The following is a 22,314-nucleotide window of genomic DNA, read 5'->3' as shown; positions in this document are numbered from 1 at the left end:
AGTTATTTGTTCCCTTTTACAATTTTCTACATAGTTTTTAGGTTTTTCCTTATATATTTCACATTTACTAAGTTTATTTGAATGCTACTTGCATAGTTAGTTGCTTCGACAAATTAGACACAAAGAGTAGTTAATTAAAGCAGCAGGTGTAGTGAGGCTGGAAACTGGTTGGTATGCACTCATGAACCACTGGAATGAGAGAGCACAGATTAGTGGCACTGAAGCTAAGCAGGAGGCCCAGGAGGTTTGCTGGTTGACCATTTAGGTTGTTCTTTGGGATGGTGATGGCTAGAGAGCTGTATAACAGGGCTTGGGAAATCCAGTGAACAGTTAAACATCATACATGGAGGTACCGGAGGGTGAGGCAGATGGGTTAGTCCAGCAACGGATCAGTGCCTTGGACTGCAAAGCACACAAACACAGGAAGATGACGTCAGGGAATGACGGGTTTAGGCAGTGGGGCTAGGTCAGAGGTACTTGCAGTAGTTCGGTGTCCAGAATCAGAAGGCCAATGGGAGAATCCTACAGGAGCATGGCAAACAGGCAGAAGTCCACTGCGCCTAAACAGTTCAAACACCGATCAGGTTCTAAAGATGTCTCCTACGCTGCCTCACTTACTGAGGATGAGGTAATCATGTTTGGGAGGATGTGTAGAGCGCCATTTTCTCTCCAATTTCCTAACGTTGTGCTTCAAAGAATCCAACTCTAAATTATACAAGGGTGCCAGCTTCCAATTAATAATCACCTTCTTTTTCAAGGGGGCTACACTGTCTAATGCAAAACGCAATGAGGAAGTGACACCGTCAACGAAAGTATCAATTTGTGAAAGGGAAATTAAAAGGGGGACAGACTCTTTAAAATTTGATACAGCATTATTTGATAAAGATCTACTATAGTGAAACCTTCTTTTGGGGGTGAAGAACTCAGTTAAATTGAACTCAAAGGTTTTTACAAATGGTCAGATAGGATAGAGTTGTGAGGAATTGCTATTAATTCTTTACAATCAATGTCATATGTCAGCACAAGGTCCAAAGTGTGAGGGCAGGAATGTTTCACTTAATGAACCTTTTCAGCCAAACCAGTTGAATCTAGGATAATTTTTTAAAAGGCTACATTAAGATTATCACATTCAGTGTTAACATGAATGTTAAAATGCCCCACTATAATAACCTTGTCAGTGTTTAACACTAAATCAGATAAGAAGTCTGAGAACTGATCCAAAAACTGAGTGTACGGGCCTGATGGATGATACAAAACCACAAAGAGAAGAGGTTTTATTGGTTTGCAGTTTGGATGAGGGATACTAAGGTTTTAAATGTTCAAAAGAATTGTAGTTATTATTTGGCCTATAGGACTAATTAATAAATCAGACTGAAAGATGGTTGCTACTCTTCCTCCTCGTCCCGTAATTCTTGGAATGTGGAAATCTAAATAATTGGAGGGAGTTGACTCATTTATACTAACATAGTGCTCTTGTAGCCAAGTTTCTGTAAGAAAAAAATCAATCAATCTGTTTATCAGAAATCAATTCATTAACTAACAAAGTCTTTGGAGGGAGAGACCTTATATTTAATAGACCACATTTAATTGTTTTGTTTTTTGGTTCAAGTTGACATTGATTTTTATGAGATTTTTATGATTTGCTCCTTTTAGATCCGTTTTTGATCTGTTCAGTTTTGGCCGTGGGAAAGACAACGTATCAATAGGGTAATGGGTGGGTAACAGTACAGAAGCTGCAGAGAGATGTGTTAAACTACGGCTCTGCTTTCTGGTCTGGACCCTGGGTTGTCAGCATTTCGGAGAACTAATAAATCTGGCGAGATTCCTAGATAGAAGAGCTGCTCCATCCAAAGTGGGTTGGATGCTGTCTCTCCGAATCAGACCCGGTTTTCCCCAGAAAGTTTGCCATTTATCAATGTAGCCCATGTCATTTTTAGGAAAACACCTAGACAATCAGCATTTGAATGATAAAATGCATCTAAACATGTCATCACTGGTCAGATCAGCAGGGAACCAGTGAAAATTTCAATCAGACATTGTTTTAGTAAACTCACACACCGAAGCAACACTAACTTTAGTGACCTTCGATTGGCGGTAATGGTGTCATTACCGCCAGAGTGACAACTCTTTACTGTATCCAGCAGTTAGCCAGCAGTTTCAGATAGGATTTGATGCCGCCCATTGTGGCCACTGCCAAGCATTTCACTGTGGTCCCTGGTGTTTCTAATGCCACTGACTATTGAGCTGCCAATTACCAGAGTTGGCTTCTCAGCGGGTGTGTTAATAGTACCCTCCTTGGCATTTTTCATTTCCAGTACATGCCTACAACCTTAATGATTTATTTGTGGCTTTAGTAGCCTTTATTTGACAGTTGGCTGACAGAAAATGGGATGGAAAGAGAAGGGGAAGACATGTGGCAAAGACACTTAGGTTGGGACTTCAACCCCAAGATGGCCTCGTCAAGCCATTCGTCTTGTGAACGTGGGATACGTGCTCCATCCCTTCACAACCACCAAGCAGAACATAAATAGGAAAGAATAACAGAAAACATCATTGTGTATAGTAGTTAACGCCACCCCCTTCTCCCCAATTTGTGCTTCATAAAAGCCATCTTTTGCAGCAATTGCAGCTGCAAGACAAGAGGCTTTAGATAAGTCACAATGAGCATTCAACAGGTGGTGGTGAGTGGCGGTTACTGGTAAGGTTCCTCCCACTTTTTTCCCAGAAAGAGCTGTGATAGGTGGTGCAGCACCGGAGGGTGGAAAGGTGGGTGAGAAATGGTGGATTATGAATGAGGGGTCCTGATGACATGAAGGAGGGTGTACTGATCATGTTTACTCTCTCAGCTGTCATAACTCTCTTTACGCTCCCTTTATGATTTTCTCAAAGCTATAGCTGGTATTGTTGTCGTTATTTTACATAGAATTTATGTCTGCTCCTTTTCTTCTGTTTTTGACATTGTCTCTATTGCTACCATTAACGTCATGCTTGGGACAAATGTACATTTATGCCCCAAATAAGTGTGGGCATAATGTCTGACAGGAATTATATGTTTAACCATTGACACATAAGTAATAAAAAAGAGAAACAAAATAAACACAAGTTAAAAAGTCACTAAATAGCTCAGGAGAGACAACTGATTCTATAGAAAAACCCGTTCAGCTCTTTGGGCGGGATGTGTTGTCTTTAAAATTCCTCAGTGATGGTGACCTCCAAAATTTAAGGGAGCCAACATTGATCAAATGTAGGATGTTACTGCTGTTCCAAAGGGTTTTTGTCCAACCACCGTTGCATAACCATGATCCATCTGTTCATGTTTTTTCACCCAATTTTCACAAGGTTATACAGAGGCCTGAAGACTATCCCAGCTGTCAATCAGCATGTGCATCTTGGACAGTCCATGTCAGACACACATAGATAGGAAACCATGCCCAAACACATACACTGACAATATTAAGGTCAGTTTGAAATCCCCAAATTACCTCACCCCATAGTGAAATAACAATAAAAACATTATTTTAATACTAGAAACACAAACATAAAATAAACTCAAGTTTATTACCTACAACATACATTTTCCAAGATGGATTTATTGACTTTAAGACTGTCCAGTGAAATTTATTTTCTCATTTTCAAGCTGTAACAAAAACAAGTTAGTTCTCATCATCACTGAAACAAGGTAAGAGCAAACATTTTAGGAACTTTGTCTCTGCCTCATTTACATTTTTTGACATTTACTGTCCAGAGGTGAGAGAAAGGCAGTCATCAAAGACATGTTTTTTTTTAAACATGAACCATTCTAGCCATCTGTGAGACAATCCTCTTGTTTAACAGGAAACCTCCTTCCCTAACTGACAGTGTGTCACGTCAGGTTATTACAACAACCCAGCATGGGAAAACTGCCATGATACAAGAAGTCAAGTCTTTTTGCTGCAAGATGTTTAGTTTAATGGAAAAACTTAATGTTTCTCCATTAAAATGATGTAAAAGACAATTATTCATCATCGTCGTCATCGTCGTCGTCATCATCGTCGTCGTCGTCGTCATCATCGTCGTCGTCATCATCATCGTCGTCATCGTCGTCATCGTCATCATCATCATCATCGTCGTCGTCATCGTCGTCGTCATCGTCGTCGTCGTCGTCATCATCGTCGTCGTCGTCGTCATCGTCGCTGTCGTCGTCATCATCGTCATCGTCGTCGTCGTCGTCATCATCATCATCATCATCATCATCATCGTCGTCGTCATCGTCATCATCATCATCATCATCATCATCAGGATCAATCTTTCCTGACAGAACATCCTCGATCCACTGTTCGAGCTCGTCAGCTGTCGGCATGTCATCCTGATCATCCATCTCCATCCAGACGCTGTCAGCCTGCCAAACAGGGATACATTATTGGTGTATTTATGTAGCTTGCTAATAAAACTGATAAATGGAAACTGATAAACTTAAGGACGCCAAAATTATTGCTTCAGTGTATTTTGTTTTGTAATTTGTCGATAAATTTTTTAACTGGTAAAACAAAACTTGATATGTAAGTTGAAAGCCTAAAACATTGACATTAATAAATGACCCAACAGTATTTTGGTCATTTGTGTTTAGCATCCAATGTTATCTCTTGAAATATAAGAAATTGGAGATGGATAATATAATGAACAGTCCCCAATGCCAGGGAGACCTTTAGCTAACAAGCTAAGAATCTGATGAATGATATGGAGTAATTACATTCTTTCTGGATAAAGACAGAAGGATAAATTAGTAAAACTGAACTACTAAGGAATTAAGGGTTGGAGTTTAGCAAAACGTACACGAGTATCTGCTTTGTTCAAGGGAAACAAAGGTCTGATTATTATTATTATTACTGTTGTCGTTGTCATTGTTATCTTATTATTATATAGTTAGGTTATAGGTTATATTTATTATTATATATTATATAGTTCACATCTTTGAAATCCACAGAAATTAAATAACTCTATAAAGTATAAAGAAAGTTACATTCCTCCCCCAGTACTGGGGGTTGAGGCTTAAGAAGAGCAGATAGGTGAGTGAAGGACGAAGAGTGCTTTGTTGAAACGTTTGCCCATACGTCTTTATTTTTGGCCATGAAATATTGCTCTTGAAATTTTTTAGCCTACTTTGTCTTGTCACAGAACGTCTGTTTAAAATGTTTGCTCTGTACTCTGTACTCTGCACTCTGGCCTGGATGTGGTAATTAAAACAGAAGTCAGCTGCTGAACTAATTTGATAATCATCAGCTGAATCATGGTTTACCAACAAGGGCACATTGGGTAATTTTGCACCTAGTTAGTTTGAATAGTTTCCCCCCCCCCTTTTAATGATGAAATTCACATTTGAAAACTGCCTTTTTCGTATTTTCTCAGGTTTTCTGTATAATTTTTAGATTATCGGAAACATGTATGTGTGAAAAAAGCTAAAACAGAAGAAATTTGTAACAGCAAAATACTTCACAGCACAGTAGATGATGAAGAAACCAGCCACCATGGTCTGAATTCATGAGGTATTGCAAAACCTTTGCATTTTACCCCGATTTTATCTCATCCAACCCTTACAGTGTTATTGTCTAAAGTAATAAAAGTCTCCCATCAAAGACATCAAGCACAAAGCCTTAGTGGTGATCTTTCAACACTAAAACAAGTTTAGTCTAGATGCTAATAATATGTTTGACCAGAAATATTGCAATAGAGCAAAAATAACCATCATAAGTTGTTAAAGGAGCAATAAGTAAATTTTCACCACAAGGTGGAGCTTGAGCACTGTTTGTAGACCAAAACAAGACGTGTATCAAGCCACTCCTTTCTCTCCCTGGCTCCAGCACTCGGCACCCATTTCCCCTTCTCACCCATCGACACGTATGCCCATATTTGCAAAGGATAAATACACAGCAGAACAGCAGCACCTTTCAGAAGAAGACGTCTAGTGAAGAAGTAATTAACTCATAGCTTAATAATACTGTTAGCAAGAGAAGGTTTTGATTCGATAGTTATGTTCTCCGCCATGTTTTGCCTGGCGCTGGCATTTTATGAGCAAGGAGGGGCTAACCCCTGAGAGGCACCTGTTCACGTGCACATAAGTGCATGTGCCGGCTGGGCAATGTAAACAAGAAATTAGAGAACAACACAGAGAGACAGTGTGTGACGTTTAACCATAGTCCATCTAAGCATATACCTTTAGTTCTTCAATAAACTATATTTTTAGATCTTTCTTTCTAAAATAATTAATTTTTTCTTATCGTTCCTTTAAGGCCGTTTGTGTAGTTTTTTTAAATTTTGTTTAATTGACTGTACTAATGTTTGCATACTTCAGATTTTAGAGTTGCTTTTAAAATATGACTTCTCATGTAATGTTTTGTCTGAGACGTTCATGCATTTGCACTGTATTTTACAATGTTCTGTTAAATGCTGCTTTTGATTTGAACATTTAAGTTCTATGAGCTAAGAACTATTTAAACACTTTTTAGCTTCTCAGGAAGTGCCGTCTGGCACATTCAACTTCAACATTTATGTGTTTGATTTGCGTTTGATTTGTGGCAGTGTGAATTCTGAGCCAGTGTCTTACCAAAATGTCATTATGGCAACATAATGAAAACAAAGACTCCTGATTCTTAAGAAACTGGAAGAAGGTTGGGACATGTTGGTTTAAATCAAATCAGCAAAGGCCCTCACTAAAATGCAGTGACTAAGTTGGATGAGTATGAAATTGGCTACTGGCTATCTAGCAGGGTAATGAACCATGTCACAATGGTTGAATTTTCTCATCATATACTTGAACATGACTATATGATGTGTATATATATATATATATATATATATATATATATATATATATATATATATATATATATATATATGTGAGGTAGTAACAAATTCTTACATCCTTGACATCAACGACACCAATTTGAGGAGACGAAAGGTCGATACCGAATGTCCTCTCCCAGTATGGAACCAGCTGGAAGTGTGAGACAGAAAGAAGGAAGAGCACAACAATGCTTTTCTATCCTACTAAAAAAAATCAGTGATGGAGGTCAAATAAAAAGAAATAAAAAATGAAAACAAATCTAGGAACAACATCAAGATAAAAGTATATTTTCCAACCAGGGGGAAATTGTCTGGATCGATCCAAATGATGCTGAGGTTGGGATCGTCAGTGTTGTCGCGTGCTACTTCCTTCAGGATTTCCAGAAATTCAAAGCCATCTATGGAAAGTTAAGTTGATATGTATTGATTAAATTGATACATTTTTGTTTGGTAGCTGTAGATGTGAAGAAGTAATCCTGAAAGCAGCACTTTACCTGGATCATCCTCTTCAGCAAAGGCAACTATGTGCTCTCCATTAATATCATCTTCCTGTGTTCACAAAAAGTGGACAATGTGGAATATCCATATTTACAAAATAAGCAGAAGATGTAATTTACTAGTAGATTAGGTGAAATGAAATATGTTAACTGCAGATATTTCAGCCCTCTTACCCAGATCTCATACATGCTGTGAGGTTGGAGTTTCCTCAGAGTAGGCCTGAAACAGGAAACCAGGAAAAAAAATGTAAAGACCTCTGATTTTCTTATAATCGTTTCCTAAATGGTTTGAAATCTACCACTTGGATGATGTTACATATTGTTTGAATCATTAGCATAATATGACTTTGAATATGCAACAACTTCGGTTCCCACAGAACCCCACCTGTCATGTTGTTCGATGTATTCAACAAGCTCAGACTCAATGTAAGGCTTTCCTGGAATGGTGACTGGGTCTTCCATGAACGGTTCATAGAAATCCACTTCATTCAGCTTTAGTTTCAGCTTTTTGGCAATCTGGAAAACAAAACCAGATTCAGTCTGAAATGCAAAAAGCTTGAGGTTAAGTAGAAACAAATATTGCAGCTCAAGGTTTTGTACTGGCAGTTCTGGTTGTTTGAAGGTGGCTGTGTGAGGGGATCATATTTTGGTTAATTCACTAAAACGACTTTCGTTTGACTAAAAAACGTTATAACACAGACATTTCTATTGCAGGCGGATTCCACCTGTATGTATTTGCCCGCATCAAAGTTACTGAAAACTTTTAGTAATCTTGGGTGTCACAAACTAAAGTCCCTTTCACACATAAATCCCAGTGATTTATTAGGACCACATTCCTAGCTCAAACAATAATTAACGTCTTTCACGCACCCAAATTGTTTCCAGTAAGTTACCGGGTCAGCTCTTTCCACACTTAACCCAACAACAATGGATGTACCTAATATCACCTGCAGGTGGCAGTAATTCAAGTGCTGTAGCTTTACCTGATCAAGCCAACCTCTAAAGAAGAATGGCAGCTGGAAAGTAAGTCTGTCAAATTAGCTACAACAAACAATGGCTTAGGGATCGGTGGTTCTTACAGTGGTTAGTAGCTTTACGAAAACTACAGACGATTTCTGTACATCTCTCAGTCAGAGAAGTGACTTGCAGACATCAGGGGAAGAGCTAAATGAGGACTTACGTAAAATGCGTGCCTTACCCATTCAGGACCGGTTGAGGCCATAAATGGTTCAAGCAAATCACGTTGCAGTGTTACGGTTTGAGGCTGGACATGCAGCTTCGGCAAAAGCAAGAGCTGCCGAGTCCACAGCTGAACCAAAATAAACATGGCAGCGGAGGAGGACACACACATAGCTACTGCTATCACATCTGTTTTGTCAGAAAACAGGATTTCAGCTTTGAAAGAACAGCAAGAAGTGCCTTAACCAGTGCCACCTGTTGTGGTTTCTCATGGCTCCTGCTTCTTACAAAATCTTCATTTGATACTGTGGATTTTCATTTCGTGTTTGATTAATCATTTGTGTCTTAATAAGGCCGTGATTGGCTAAAACAAACTGGTAGGAGGGCACTTGGTGTTGCTTTGTCGAATCAGCTCGGAAAGTTCTGCTGAAAGTCCCTCGTTTCCCTCAATAGATTTGATAATGTGCAGAATGGAGAGTGCTGCACATAATCAGTCTGGATCGCCCAGTTGGTTGCAAACAACGCTGAACTTGAATTAAAAGCAGGTTCCTCTGGTTGAAATTTAGAGAAATGTTCTCTTGAAAGTATCAACCATGGCTTATTTAAATGTGGGCACTCAAAGAAAGATCCTATTATCTTAGCAGACCTCTTTTAGTAGATCTTCCTTTGTGTGTAGTTTGAGAATTAGAAGATCACACTCTTCTTCATGAATTTATTGCATTCAAATATCTTTCACAATTTGCACCAGCGTGCAGGCAAGCAACAAAAGCTAATGTCAGCTTTTCTAAGCAGACTCAATCAATGTTAAGTAGACAAACAAATACCATCTTTCATGAAAGAGAAACTCATAATTTAGTGCAAAAAAACAAGCGATTCAAGCTTAAACCTTGGGATCAAATGTTGCGAAGAATTTGACAAAGGGGTGAAACTCTTCAGCTGCATCATCGTACTCTATAAAATCTGTAAGAAATAAGCAAAATAAAAGTAATTACATTCAAAGTAGGAACTTGGCACAGCAAACCAGTATGTTTGAAACCTAGACTGTAGATAATGTTTTGTTTAGGGAATATTTTATTTACGGAGGGATCTCTCGCTCTTGAAGTAGCCAACCAGTTTGATGACATCTTCCATGTTGTAGAAACCCTTCAATTCTCTGTCATTGTCGATTATCTCCACTGGGTCTTCAATCACCTAGTAGGAGACAAATAATCAGAGGTGTCTTTTACAGTTTCTATACATTAATCATAACCATTCACTCACCCCTGCTACTAGAATAGACTGACAACAGGTGCACTTAGCGCATGTACCTTTATAATTGCATGATTACCTGCACTTCTTGATTTATTTCCACTAATGTTACTCACATCATATAGGAACTCAACAATGGTGTCTGCAGCGAGCTCTCCATCATACTCAATTATCTCATTGTCTGCAAAGATATAGATGCTCTCGACTTCATCCAGACCTGGTGAGAAAGATTGAGTTTTATCTGTTAGAAATTAAATAAGTTTTACATTCATTTACAAGACTAGAAAAGGATTCATTCAAAAAGCTCCAATAGGCAGTTTTGTTAAGTACACAATCAGATCCTCGCCTCATTAATTTCTATTGTATGCCCTCTTCTCTACAGCTCACACCAAAGCTTTGCTTTAGGATTTAGGTCAGGAAACTTCGATTGTAATAGAAGAATTATCAATTTGTTTTTTAAGAACCTTTTCTCTCTTAATTTGGCCGTGTTTCTGATCATTTTCCTTTAAAAAGTTCTAATGACAGCCTCTTTCAAGCTTTCTGACAGAAACCACCAAATTTTTATAAAAAAAATCTCCTGGTATTTTGAAGACCTCATGCTGCTATGCACCCTAATAAGAATTACAGATGCTATGTAAGGAGGAAACAGATCTGCAGCATCACATATCTGTCAAGGTTTTGTTTACCGATGAACTCAGGACGCACACACGGGACTAAAAGTTTGAGTTTTTATTGAAGGAAGTCTGCTGGGTGGTGAGTGATGAAGACCGGAGGTTCAGGACTGCAGAAGGTCAGGGATGAATGTGATGGCAGGAGCTGACGGTCCGGAGACAGAGAGTCCACACTTGCTAGGTGCTGCTCGGCTAGCAGGCCTCATAGCACTCAGGTTAGCAGTTCATTGGAGACACCAGGGCACAGAGCTGAGCTTCACCAGGGCGGCTAGTCCAGTTAGCAGTTCTCTGGAGACACCAGGACACAGAGCAGAACCTCTCCAGGAACAAACAGTGAACAAACAGTCTTTAGAGTGACTGGCAGGACTAACCTTAACAACAGGCGCAAAAACAAAGCTTCCAAGGCAAAACGGGGACTGGCATGGAGAGGTGTGGAATGATGACGGCCCAGTGCTGAACTGAAGGCAGAGGCAGGTTTAAATAGAACACTTCACAGGTGGAAACAGGGTCTGGCTAATTGACTGGTAAATGATAACAGGTGTGACTGACTGCTGAGGAGGTGAAGTGAAAAATGACAGAAAATAACTGATGACTGAAAACTAACAATAAATAAAGTCAAACCTAACCCAAAAGAGATGAAAAAATGAAAATAACAGAAAAACAAAGCCAAACCAAAACTCAACCATGACAATATCCTCCACTATGCTTTACATCAGCAATGAGAGGCTTTCCCATATATTCATCCAAACCCAGCAGGATTGTTTGCTGCCCAAATACCCAAGGTTACTCTTATTTAACCAAAGCACACTGTTCCAGTTCAGCTGTCTGTAGTGTTTAGTAAACTATGCATAATTACATGGGTGATGGTAGAACAGAAGCAGGCTTATTTTTCTTGTTTGCATCCCAACTAACCAAATGAGATATAGTTGATATGGTATTCCAAGACTTGAGCTCATCACCACTACTCCTCCCAACATTGTTGTTGACATTGTGACCACACAGATCTGTCTTTTTCTCCCCTGACCATAAAACATTTAGCTTGTTTGTATGAACACCTGCAGATTTCAGTTCAGATTGAGATTGATTTATAATCTAAATCTGCACTTTTATATGACTAGGTTCCCTTTTTTTACGGGGGGTTGGGGGGGACAAATTTGGCAGTTTTGGCCCATTTTGGCACAACTGCGAAAATCACATGTTTGGTACATTGTAGAACAAATATGCTTCAACTGATTCAGTCCAGATTTGTTGCAGTTATAGTCAAGATGAGCCGTAAGCTAGATGTGATGGAACGCAGACTGGCTTTGGTGGTTGAACTCGGAGGATAGATGTGAGAAATCTGGTTGCGAAACGCGGAAAAAAGCCTAACAAATTTTTATTATTGGATTTGTGATGTGGAGCCAGCAACGAAGGACTTTAAAGCAGACGGAAAAGTTGGTGCAGCTTGTTCTCGTAAGAAATAGTGTATTTGGATTAGGCTTTCCCTTATCAAAAACTCCCCTGGATGTTATGGCGAGAGGGCCCAGAACTACTCCCCTCGCTCCCTCCTCCCCCGCAGACATCTGTGGATGCGTTCAGAACTGTGGCACCTGTTGATAAACTTTCCATCATATCATGGACAATGACCCTCTGGACATTGTCATGGACAAACACAACATTCACTCACTCACACACACACACACACACACACACACACACAGACACAACTGACACCCACAAAACTACATGAACTTACATGCGACAAGTCTCCAATGTAAATCCCCTGCATAAATGTTGTCTCGTTATATGTGCTTTTCTCGTGCGGTGGTTTTTTGATATCTCAAACTGTATCCTGGAAAAGGATAAAGTGTGAAATATGCCTTTTTTTCCTCTCCCTCCCCAAATGTGGCTCCTATCTTTGCACAGAGTTAAAGGCAGCGCCCTTACCTTCAGGCGGGGTCCTTGGCAACAAGGCCTCAGTCAAATCGTTCCCCCGAAATGTTTGTGATGTATGTGATGGACGGTTGTACTGGAACTGTAATTTCCCTCTGGCATTATTAAAGCATTTCTGATTCTGATTTACCTAAATGGCTTCCTTCACCCCTCTCTCAAACCATCTGTTGTCTCTGTCCAAAATGTGAAAATTTTGGTCTCCAAGAGTGTCCTTTATCCTTGAGGTGCAGGTGGACAGCTGACTCTTGTCCTTAGGAGATAGCTCTTCTGTGTTGAGCCATGCGTGTGCAGAGAAGTTGTTTAATTTCTCCAATATAAAGATCAGAACATTCCTCACTGCACTGATCTGCAAGCACCATATCTACGGTACATGCACTAGGGCTATGTCTACAGTATGTCTATGTCGGGAAACCAAATAATTTAAATGAGGTCAGCTGCAAAGAGAGATTATATATCCAACCAGGAATATACCAGGACCTTGATGAGGAATAGAAAATATGTGTGATTTATCTGCAACTTGTATGCATGTTTGTAAATTTCCTCACTCAATTAGGCTTTTATTTTTTAAGCTTTGGGTCACATTTACAGTAGCCAGAGTCAGAGAGTGTCATATTATGGCTAAACACTTGAGGTCACTCTCGGTCCATAAACTACCTAGTCTTCCTTGCATTCAAGAAAGGCAACAATAAAACTCTACATACGATGTGTAATTTATTCTCAGTATAAATCCAGTTGTTCTTTTAAGGCCTTAGAGGTTTGCTCGAGAACATCACCGAACAAACAACACCATTAAGACCAATGAACACAGCAGAGTTTTGAACATCTCACAGAGCTCAGTTCAGTGCATCATCTGAACATAGATGATATGAAACAAATGCAAACCTACCAAAACATGGCCATGCCTCCAAACTAAGAAAGAAGAAAGAAGAGCATTAATCAGAGAAGCACCCAAGAGGTCTATGATAACTCTGGAGGTGCTGCAGAGATCCACACCTTTGTTTGGGGAATCTATTGACAGAACAACTATATAAGATGTGTTCTTCAGAAATCTGTCCCTTATGGGTGAGTAGCAAAACAGTTATCCCATTGAAAGAAAGCCGTAAGAAGTCCCCTCTGCAGTTTGCCACAAGCCACGTCTTCTGGTCAGATGAGTTGAACATGAAACCTTTTGGCCAATATGCAAAATGCCATGTGTGCTGAAAAACGACCCGAACACATAATTCCCAAAACCAAACCTGGGGGCAGCATGATAATGTGGATGCTTTACTTCAGTAGGAGCAGTGAAGCTAGTTAAAGTTGATAGGATGATGGATTGGGCTAAATACAGAATATTCCTGGTAGAAAGCCAGATCAACAATGGAATGCTTTAGGTCAGAGCCAACTCTTGTTTTCAAATGGCTTAATGACATAATACGTGGCTGAGGTGGACTGAATATAAATGCATGCCACATTTTAAGATTTTTTTGAAAACAATACACACACTGTCAAGTTAAACCAGGAAAGGGCAAGTTTGACAGTTTCTAATGTCCACCCACCTGGAGTGCTTTTAACATAATATCAAGCGATCCTTGGCTATCTCCCTCCTCAAGCCAAAAACCTAATCTAGAAATAACCTTGGTCACCTGGGCTTCACAGAAGGATTCCAAGCTACTACAAAAGACACCACTGGTAGGAGATGATGAGTACATTTGTGGATTTAAATGGACAGTAAAATATAATTTACATGATTCATATTTTGTGCAGTAAAACCAAGGCAGATTATATGTTTGTTTGACAATATGTCTCAAATGTTTGAGATTATGGACATGGTGGTATGCATTGCTTGCAATATGCAGTTTATTGTTTGTTGATTTAATTTACAGCTAAGTTTTAAAAGCTGATTGAAAATGTAAAACATTCAAGTGATTTCATTGTAATTTCTGTTAACTCGTGTCTATTTTATCTTTGTAGGTTATCAACCTGCTTACATAGTTGTGAGCTTTGTCTGAATCAAAAGAAAAGACAAATGAAGAAACTGAACTGAAAGGCTAGGGAAAAAGCTGGAGAATCTAAGGGAAACTTGACATACCTACATACGTACCTATGTATGTATGTTCACTTAATAGCTGTGCACCAATTGTGTTGGTATCTTCCAAAAATTCCACATTAAAATACCTTGAATTATTAATTAACTTAAAATGTTAAAGGGGTTTAAATATTTATCAAGGAACCTCTGAACACATCATATGTTCAGGCATATATATTTCTAGCAGCAGTATTTCTAAAAACCTTACCTAGCTTCTTGGCAACAGCAGAGGCCTTCTTTTCATCCACCAGGCCAAATCCGATGTCCTCATCGTCGAACTCATCCAGAACTTGGGCCGCAAGCTAGACAAAGGGATAATGTCACAAAAGAGGTGGGAGAGATTGGACAAAATTCAGAGAAAATGGCGGAGGCAACCAATGCCACGAGTACTGAATCTATCCCCGTGAATTCCACCGACTGAATTGCCGCCTTGTACATTCTAAATCTAAGTTAAACCAAAGCCAACACCTGACAGGAATTCATAGACAACATGGGAGACAACAGAACCTCCAGAAGAACGAGACAGGCAGAACATGAGCCAACTATGTTGACGGCAAGAGACGCCGCAACAGGTGTGTTGGAAAGAAGAGGCGCGCACACCCCTCCAAAGGCAATCCTGCCCACATGCATACACATACATATATTTACTGTACAGCACACTCTTTCAATTCACATAGTTTGTTATATCACTGTTTCACGTGCTTCTTAAGTCTTGCAGGATATAAAATTGTACTTGCCCTCTACAATTTCAGGAATCATATCATATCCAAAGCATTGTAACACCTTGCAAAGCAGCATTGCAAAATGGATTCACAACGTAAGCCACAAATTGCCCAAAAGCAAAAGCGCAAATATCTGCAGATTATTTATAGTGTTTCGGTATGTCTTATGTCACTCTGCAGATTATCTCTAAAGACATTATTTTGGTCATTCAAAGTCATCCATTCTTTTGGTACAGATCTGTAGTTGTTGAATAGATTGAGATGAATTATCACCATGATTCAATGAGAGTCCTGCTATTTTTTTTCAAGATATCCTCAAAGTTAGAGGTTAAGTTCTCCCAAATCAGAAAAAAAAGTTATTTATTTGTGTTTAATCAACACATTAAGTACATCCTTGTCAGGAAACCTTGTGAGTTTTTAGATAAATTGTGTTTTACCTGTTTATATATTAGCCACTACTTTCTCTTTTATGTATTAAACAAAAGTGCACATGGTCTGGAATGTTCAGGCACCATTCAACCTTAGAGCCAGGCTTTTGCAGATTGTACAGCTGCTCAGTTAATGGGGTTTTCAGGTAACTGCAGTCCAGGTCCTGGAGTCTGCAAAGCTTTCTGCTACTTTATAGTCTACAGACAACATGTTTGTAGACAAAGCTTTCTGCTACTTTATAGTCTACAGACAACATGTTTGCTTCTTTTCTGAGACTGCAGAGCCTCTGCCTAAGTCAGTTCCAGGGTCAACTGATGAGTATGACAATGTCCCTGAATCTGCTGACATCTTGCCAGCTTTGGAGTAAACTGACACCAAGCCTGTCATTGAAATGGCAAACATTTGCCACAAAGCAAATTCCCTGGCTTTTTCAGTCCTAGACAAAGATCACACTTTGGTCATGTCCTGCAGGATACTGCTTGTGTTTCATCTGCTGCTTAGCCAAATATTTGAAGACCTGCAATCATACACATTGCTAGAGAGTTTTGTCATACCGGGCTAAACCCAGAAGCACTGCAGTCTTGTTATTGAAGTTGTTGTCACTGGAAAACTTGATTCCCTAGTTATTTGCAACCTAATTTCACTCAGTAGTGCTTCCTGTACTTTCCAACATCTGCCTGATTCTTCTTTATGGATGTTCTATTTACCTTGCCCCAAGGGCCTCAACCTAAAAATGTTTTGCCTGGCCACTGCTTAAAGGTATAGTGGATGCCCTTTTTTTAGCTTCGAGTTCTATGGGTATCATTTTATCTATTGGTTGTCTCGCACACCAGTCATTGTGAAGTGCTCACCTAATGCCGATATGTGGAGCCAGGACAACTGCCTGACCTCTTCTGTCCACCTACTGAACTAGGAGGTACCTTATAAGACTCCACTTCCTTTTAGTCTGTTTTCCTTTTGGTTCAGTTCACCCTTGAGACATTTCCACAGACCCATCTTTGTGGACTTTTATCAGGGATGTTTGAATGCATCCTATGGAAGGGGATACTGTCATGGTCTGTAGCCATGACAGTACCCACATGCATTATTATGTTTTGAAATTATTTTTGGTAACTCTCAGAAACACAGCAGATATCTAATTAAATAGAAGATTTTAAAGGTAAACCCTTAAGGACAATAGCTACGTAAATTTGCTATCAAAGGTATCTAAGTAAGGATATTTGAAGAATGATTTGAGCATTAATGTGGCTTACTACCAAACTGACTGAGTTTTTGAAAATTTGAGAGGTGATACAGAATAAAAAGCTGGACATGAAACAACTGGGAGATCTGCAGTTGCAAATAATTCCTAACCTGCACAAAACTACAATAATGATCCATGAAGATCTGCATTAGTAAACAAAGGAGCAGGGGAAAAGGGTCAAGACAATGATCTGGCCAGGAACAAAGGACACATATTGATCTACACTAAATTAGGTAGTCAGCAAACTAAGGCTTTGCAAATAAAGTGACATTTAAAAGACATAAGAAGGAGGCAAATAATGAATCAAAGCAAAAACGAAAACCAAAGACTATTAACTATGTTAAGTAGAATACTTTGCCATTTATGATAATAAAATAAGAAACATCAAGAAAATCTCACATCACACTGCATTCTATGTTTTTTAAGGCAGTTTACTTTTATTAAAACTATTTTTCTTGGTGTTAAGGTTCTGTTTTTTTCTTGATTTGGGTGAAGTTTCCCTTTATGATTATGGTGATTGTTACATGGCAAGAATGAAAGGATGGATGGACATGTTAGAAACTGATAAATACGTTAGATGGGTGCTTTATCACATAAGGTGTTCTTACTTTGATCTTTTCTCACAAATCTGACGTTAAACTTGCACAGCCCAAGCTGCTGCTGCTGCTGCTGCTGCTACTGGACTTTGAAAGCATTTCAGTCTCCACTGGTATGTGTTGTTGGTTGTTACTTCATTTCATTTCCTTTTAAACTAAACTGCAGTCAAGGAGTGGAAGAAGTGAAACAGTTAGACGGTTCTGCAACAGCAGGAGAATCCATGTGTCACAGCCCAGCTCTGAAACACTCGACACAAACGACAAACCTTGACGTACCTGAAAGATTATTGCTGCTTCACTTGTGATCAACTGCAAGAAGAGGTAACACTTTAGCGCAACGCACAGTGAACACAGCCTCCATGATTATAACAAATGGACATCTTCAGTGAAAATAAAAAAACAAGACCACACTCAATCATGAAAATGACTGATGGGCTTTCCACCACAGATCACCAACACGTGGAACTCATCTACAGATATATATCTGCAGTCTAGCAAGCTGGAACTGCCTAAAGCTTTCCAAATAAATTGGGTGAGAAACAAGAGTTGTCTTTGTGCATTATAATAACCAATCTGTATAATTTGAATGAATTTGACTTTGTAAAGTGCCTTGAGATGACATGTTTCATGAATTGGCGCTATATAAATTAAATTGAATTGAATTATGTATTTAATGACTGCATGTGTGACTTTTTTCACGAAGTCAGGTGTGTTCATGAGCATACAGTGCTGGGAAATGTAGTCTCTCCCTTAAACATTTCTACAGTTTTAGATTTTTTTTTTAACACCTTTTAAATCACACAAATATAGCCATAGTAAATACAAAATGTAGATTCAAAATTATGATTTCCTTTATTAGGGAAAACAAGTTATCCAAACCAATTCTATGTGAGAAGTAATTGCTCTCTAAACCTAATAGCTGGTTGTGACTGTCTTGGCAGCAACAACTGCCATCAAGCATTTGCAACAATGTCAAATTTGCAAAAACACCTAAATGTCATGCAACTCTATCACAATGAGATTTAAGTCTAGACTTTGACCAGGCCACCCCAAAACCTCTATTTTGTTTTTCAGCGAGTCAGAGGTAAACTTGTTGGTGAACGTTTGCTCATAGCTCTCTTGAATAACACTATGTTTGAGCTTAAGGTCTCAACCTGATGACCAAACATTCTCTTCCAGGATTTTCTGCAAAAGAGCAGATTTCATGGTTCAATGAACTTATGCGAGTCATCCAGCTCCTGGAGTAGCAAAAAGCCTATCATGCTACCCACACAGTGTTTGACTGTAGGCATGAGGTCAGTATTCACAGAACATTTTCCCAAAAGTCACGCCGAGAATCCAGATTGTTTTTGGCAAATATGAAGCTAGTCCTTTGCCTTAATTTTGGTCAGAAGTGGTTTTGAACATGGGACTGTCCCATGCTGTTTTTTTATTTATTATTGTCAACACGTAAACACTTACCTAAACTACAATGCTGTAGTTGGTGAAGGTCAGAGGGATCTCTGAGTCATTTTATAAGGTTTTCTCCAGATATGGATAACAGTTCTCTCTGTGGTTCACTGGAGAACCACAGCCTAAGAAACTGGTCAATGACTGCTTGATGTGAATTAATTTGTTTCTAATCTGCAATTATGTGTTACTTTTGCGACCTACTAGCATGTTGTCAGACAGGTTCCATATAAGTAACTGCTTGTTATTTACATACCACAGGCGATTAACTGCAGTTAATTTCTGATTTAGCAAGGCGGGTAGCTCCTTTTTCATATAGAGCAAGGTTGGTTTGAACAGCTATTTTCCCAGTTTTAACTGAAAAAATACATTTAAAAAATTATTTGAAAGGGTTAAATACTTATTTTCCCAACACTGTATTTAGAGTGTTTTCTCTACATATGCACATACTCAGGCTCTAGCAAGGGTGTAACCGTTAGTGTCTGTGCAACTATCAGAAGTTTCCTGTTTTACAAGCTAATGTTGTACAACCACCACACTGTGTTACAGCTTGGAGAAAGTGCTTAAGTCTCACTGCTAGACTGAGGTGTGAATTCTGTAATGTTACCCCCTTTCCAGTTCCAATAAACTTCAGAAAGGCATAATTGGTGCTTGATGATTTCAATTAAAATCTTGGTTGATAGTAGCATTCTTCCCTCTACAAATGTCTTATTTGTATGTTAACATTTTGAAAATACTTATAGTTGATGTTTATTTGTGTCATCATTCTGTCAAGTCAGTTTCGACAAAACAAAAGAAACAAACAGATTCCCTCAATGCAAGAAAACATCAACTCAACAACCTTATATGAAACTACGTGAATGACAATAAAAAAGGCATTAAATAGCACATGAAAAAGGATTTTGAGGAACGTCAAAGTAAGCTGATACACCAATACTGATTGGTCTGATTCTGATTTTGATACACCAAGACGTTGGAGTGGAAGGGGCTGTAGCGTGGGCAGGCTTAGCAGATGAGTGAAAATTAACACTTGACACTCAGATGAAAAAATTAACATCAATACCTAGAGTCATCCTTTAAAAATTCCAACAATCTGTTCTTCTCTTAAATGCTTAATTTTCCTAACCCTCTATCCCAGGGGTCACCAACATGGTGCCTGCGGGCACCAAGTAGTACCGAGGACCACACGTGGTGCCCACAAGCCTGTTCTAAAAAAAGCACAATCCACCAGTGAGCTGCACCTTAGACTTTATTTTATTCCTTTACTCTTCCTGTTTATTCACATTTGCATTTATAAAGCCTTAAAAATAACAATGTCTAAAACAAAGAATGAAAAATGTATTTATTTTACATAAAGTTAAGGTGAACTCTGACTATTCTAGTGCAAAGGTCAGTACTGGTAGCCCTTCGTATGACACAACACCAATGAAGTACCCCTTGGTTTCAAAAAGGTTGGTGACCCCTGCTCTATCCTATTGCTCTGCTCTTCAGTTCCTCACACAGTCCACTGCAATCACTGGATCCATCCAGAAGTGTGGAGTCAAGTTATAGGTCAGCAGTGTAATCACTTGGCACTGTTTCCCAAAGGCGTCCTACTGCCAAAATGTCAGGTGAGCAGGAGGAGAGTTGTGAGCGTCAGGGTGAGCTGTGAGAAATGTGCCTGGGCTTCTTGTTGCACTTGGCTGCGGGGCCAAATGACAACCAAGGTGGTCTTTGCATTTTTTGGCAGCATACACCACAGTAACTGTCCACTGCTGACTTGATGCACATTTGCTGACATGCTGGTTGCTAAGGTTTGGCTTGGCATGAGCCACATTGGCTGCAAACAGCATGCTGATGAAAACAATATTGAAATCGGAGTTGCCTTTTTTAAAAGCGACCAATTCCAGATGATCCCGCTCAAAAATCTTAACTGGGTTGATCCTAAAACTGCAGCATCTTTTATGAGTATAGAGAATGACCCTTTAACTTTAACATTTCCAGGATTAAATGACTAACGTCTCAACAGGATCTGGAAAAACTAATGCATGTTTATTTTTAGTCTAATTGATTACTGCAATGATTTTTTCACAGGTCTGCATAAAAAGTGGATCAGACAGCTGCAGCTGATCCAGAACGCTGCTGCCCGCGTCCTCACTAAGACTAAGAAAGTAGAGCACATCACCCCAGTTCTAAAGTCCTTACACTGACTCCCTGTATCTCAGAGAATAGACTTTAAAATACTTCTGTCAGTCTATAAATCCCTAAATGGCTTAGCACCTAAATACATCACAGACTTGTTATCAGTGTGTTAACCCTCCAGACCACTCAGGTCTTCTGGCTCCAGCCTACTCTGCATACCCAGAACCACAACCAAACACGGAGAAGCAGCATTTAGTTCCTATGCTTCATTTATCTGGAACAAACTTTCAGAAAACTGTAAAAGTGCGGAAAGCCTGAGTTCTTTAAAATCAAGATTAAAAACACATTTGTTTAGGATTGCCTTTGACTGTTTTAGATAAACTGTTAAGTGAAACATCATTTAAGTTAGACTTACACTATCTCTGAATATTTTTGCTGTACGAGTTGCTCCTTTAACAATTTCAGTTTAGACACAAGGTTGATTTTTTGCTGTTCATCAAAAAAGCTCAGAATCTGCAACTTGACCGACACCAGCTCAGCGGCTTATAAAAACTCCCTTCGACAGCTTTTCCCCATCCAGAGCTAATAGAAAGCTACAAAAGAAGTTCACCAGAAAGCCGAACCTTTACCTGAGTAGCACTGAGCTGCTTGTGACCTCTAAACACCAGTAGATGCCCATTTATCATTTATGCATTTCTGACATATTTTCACAAAGTTTAGTCCGAAGACCACTTTTCTTTTTTGTCCTTTTCTACTAAATTCTGTCTGGGTGCAAACCGACACCCAGCATTTCACACAGCCATTAAAGCATGATCACCAGCTGCAGCACACAGCTTGTTTTGTCAGTAAATGTCAAAAACAAGCTGCTTGTTTTGCTGTTGGTTCTCTCCTGCAATCTAAACGGGTCTAAGTCAGACTTTTTACCTTCGTTCCACCCATGGTTCACTAGATTGATTCTTCAGAAAGAAGTTGATGATTCACACATCGGGGTGTGTGCGTCACCCTGTGATGTAAGGCACTCAGGGATGACCCAAGGGACACAAACTCAGCTGGCTAAAGCTTTTATACAAGTTGCAGGGAAAGAGCCAGCTGTTGTCATCCTTTTTGTAGGAGCCCAAAGTTGAAGCATTCAGGGACAGGAAAGTTCCTGAATGCATTTTCAACATTTTAAATCCCAAATTATTAAAAATATACAAGATGTTATTTCACAACTTTGTGTTTGATAAAAAAATATTTTATCAATCACAGTCCTAGTTATGATGTCTTCACCATGTTTCTGCAATATAGAAAACCATGAAAACATGGAAAATCCACTGAATGACAAAGGCGAGTCCAAACTGACT

General features: G+C 39.2%; 1 protein-coding gene across 1 annotated transcript; it reads right to left on the bottom strand.

Moving 5' to 3' along the window:
• Nucleotides 1-3,539: 3,539 nt before the first annotated feature.
• On the bottom strand, nucleotides 3,540-21,650 carry casq1b (calsequestrin 1b). The gene is made up of 12 exons (XM_036146962.1): nucleotides 21,601-21,650; nucleotides 17,678-17,756; nucleotides 14,620-14,713; nucleotides 9,860-9,960; nucleotides 9,575-9,686; nucleotides 9,382-9,455; nucleotides 7,702-7,832; nucleotides 7,491-7,536; nucleotides 7,314-7,368; nucleotides 7,117-7,217; nucleotides 6,896-6,970; nucleotides 3,540-4,378 (listed from the first exon to the last, which is right to left on the bottom strand). The coding sequence occupies exons 1-12, from the start codon at nucleotides 21,648-21,650 to the stop codon at nucleotides 3,995-3,997; spliced, it is 1,302 nt and encodes a 433-aa protein (XP_036002855.1). The 3' UTR covers nucleotides 3,540-3,994.
• Nucleotides 21,651-22,314: the final 664 nt, after the last annotated feature.

This window comes from Fundulus heteroclitus, chromosome 14, assembly GCF_011125445.2.
Source record: "Fundulus heteroclitus isolate FHET01 chromosome 14, MU-UCD_Fhet_4.1, whole genome shotgun sequence".
NCBI lineage: Eukaryota > Metazoa > Chordata > Actinopteri > Cyprinodontiformes > Fundulidae > Fundulus > Fundulus heteroclitus.
The sequence above is the reverse complement of the archived record's forward strand: the minus strand, read 5'-3'. Positions and strand labels throughout refer to the sequence as shown.

What these genes read in the sequence shown, in the direction of transcription:
- casq1b (XM_036146962.1), bottom strand. Translation starts at nt 21,650, where the DNA reads ATGGGCATCTACTGGTGTTTAGAGGTCACAAGCAGCTCAGTGCTACTC. An exon ending in AAGCAGCAATAATCTTTCAG is followed by an intron (nt 14,714 to 17,677) that starts GTACGTCAAGGT and finishes CCCTTTGTCTAG; the next exon opens with CTTGCGGCCCAAGTTCTGGA. An exon ending in TGCTGTTGCCAAGAAGCTAG is followed by an intron (nt 9,961 to 14,619) that starts GTAAGGTTTTTA and finishes CTTTCTCACCAG; the next exon opens with GTCTGGATGAAGTCGAGAGC.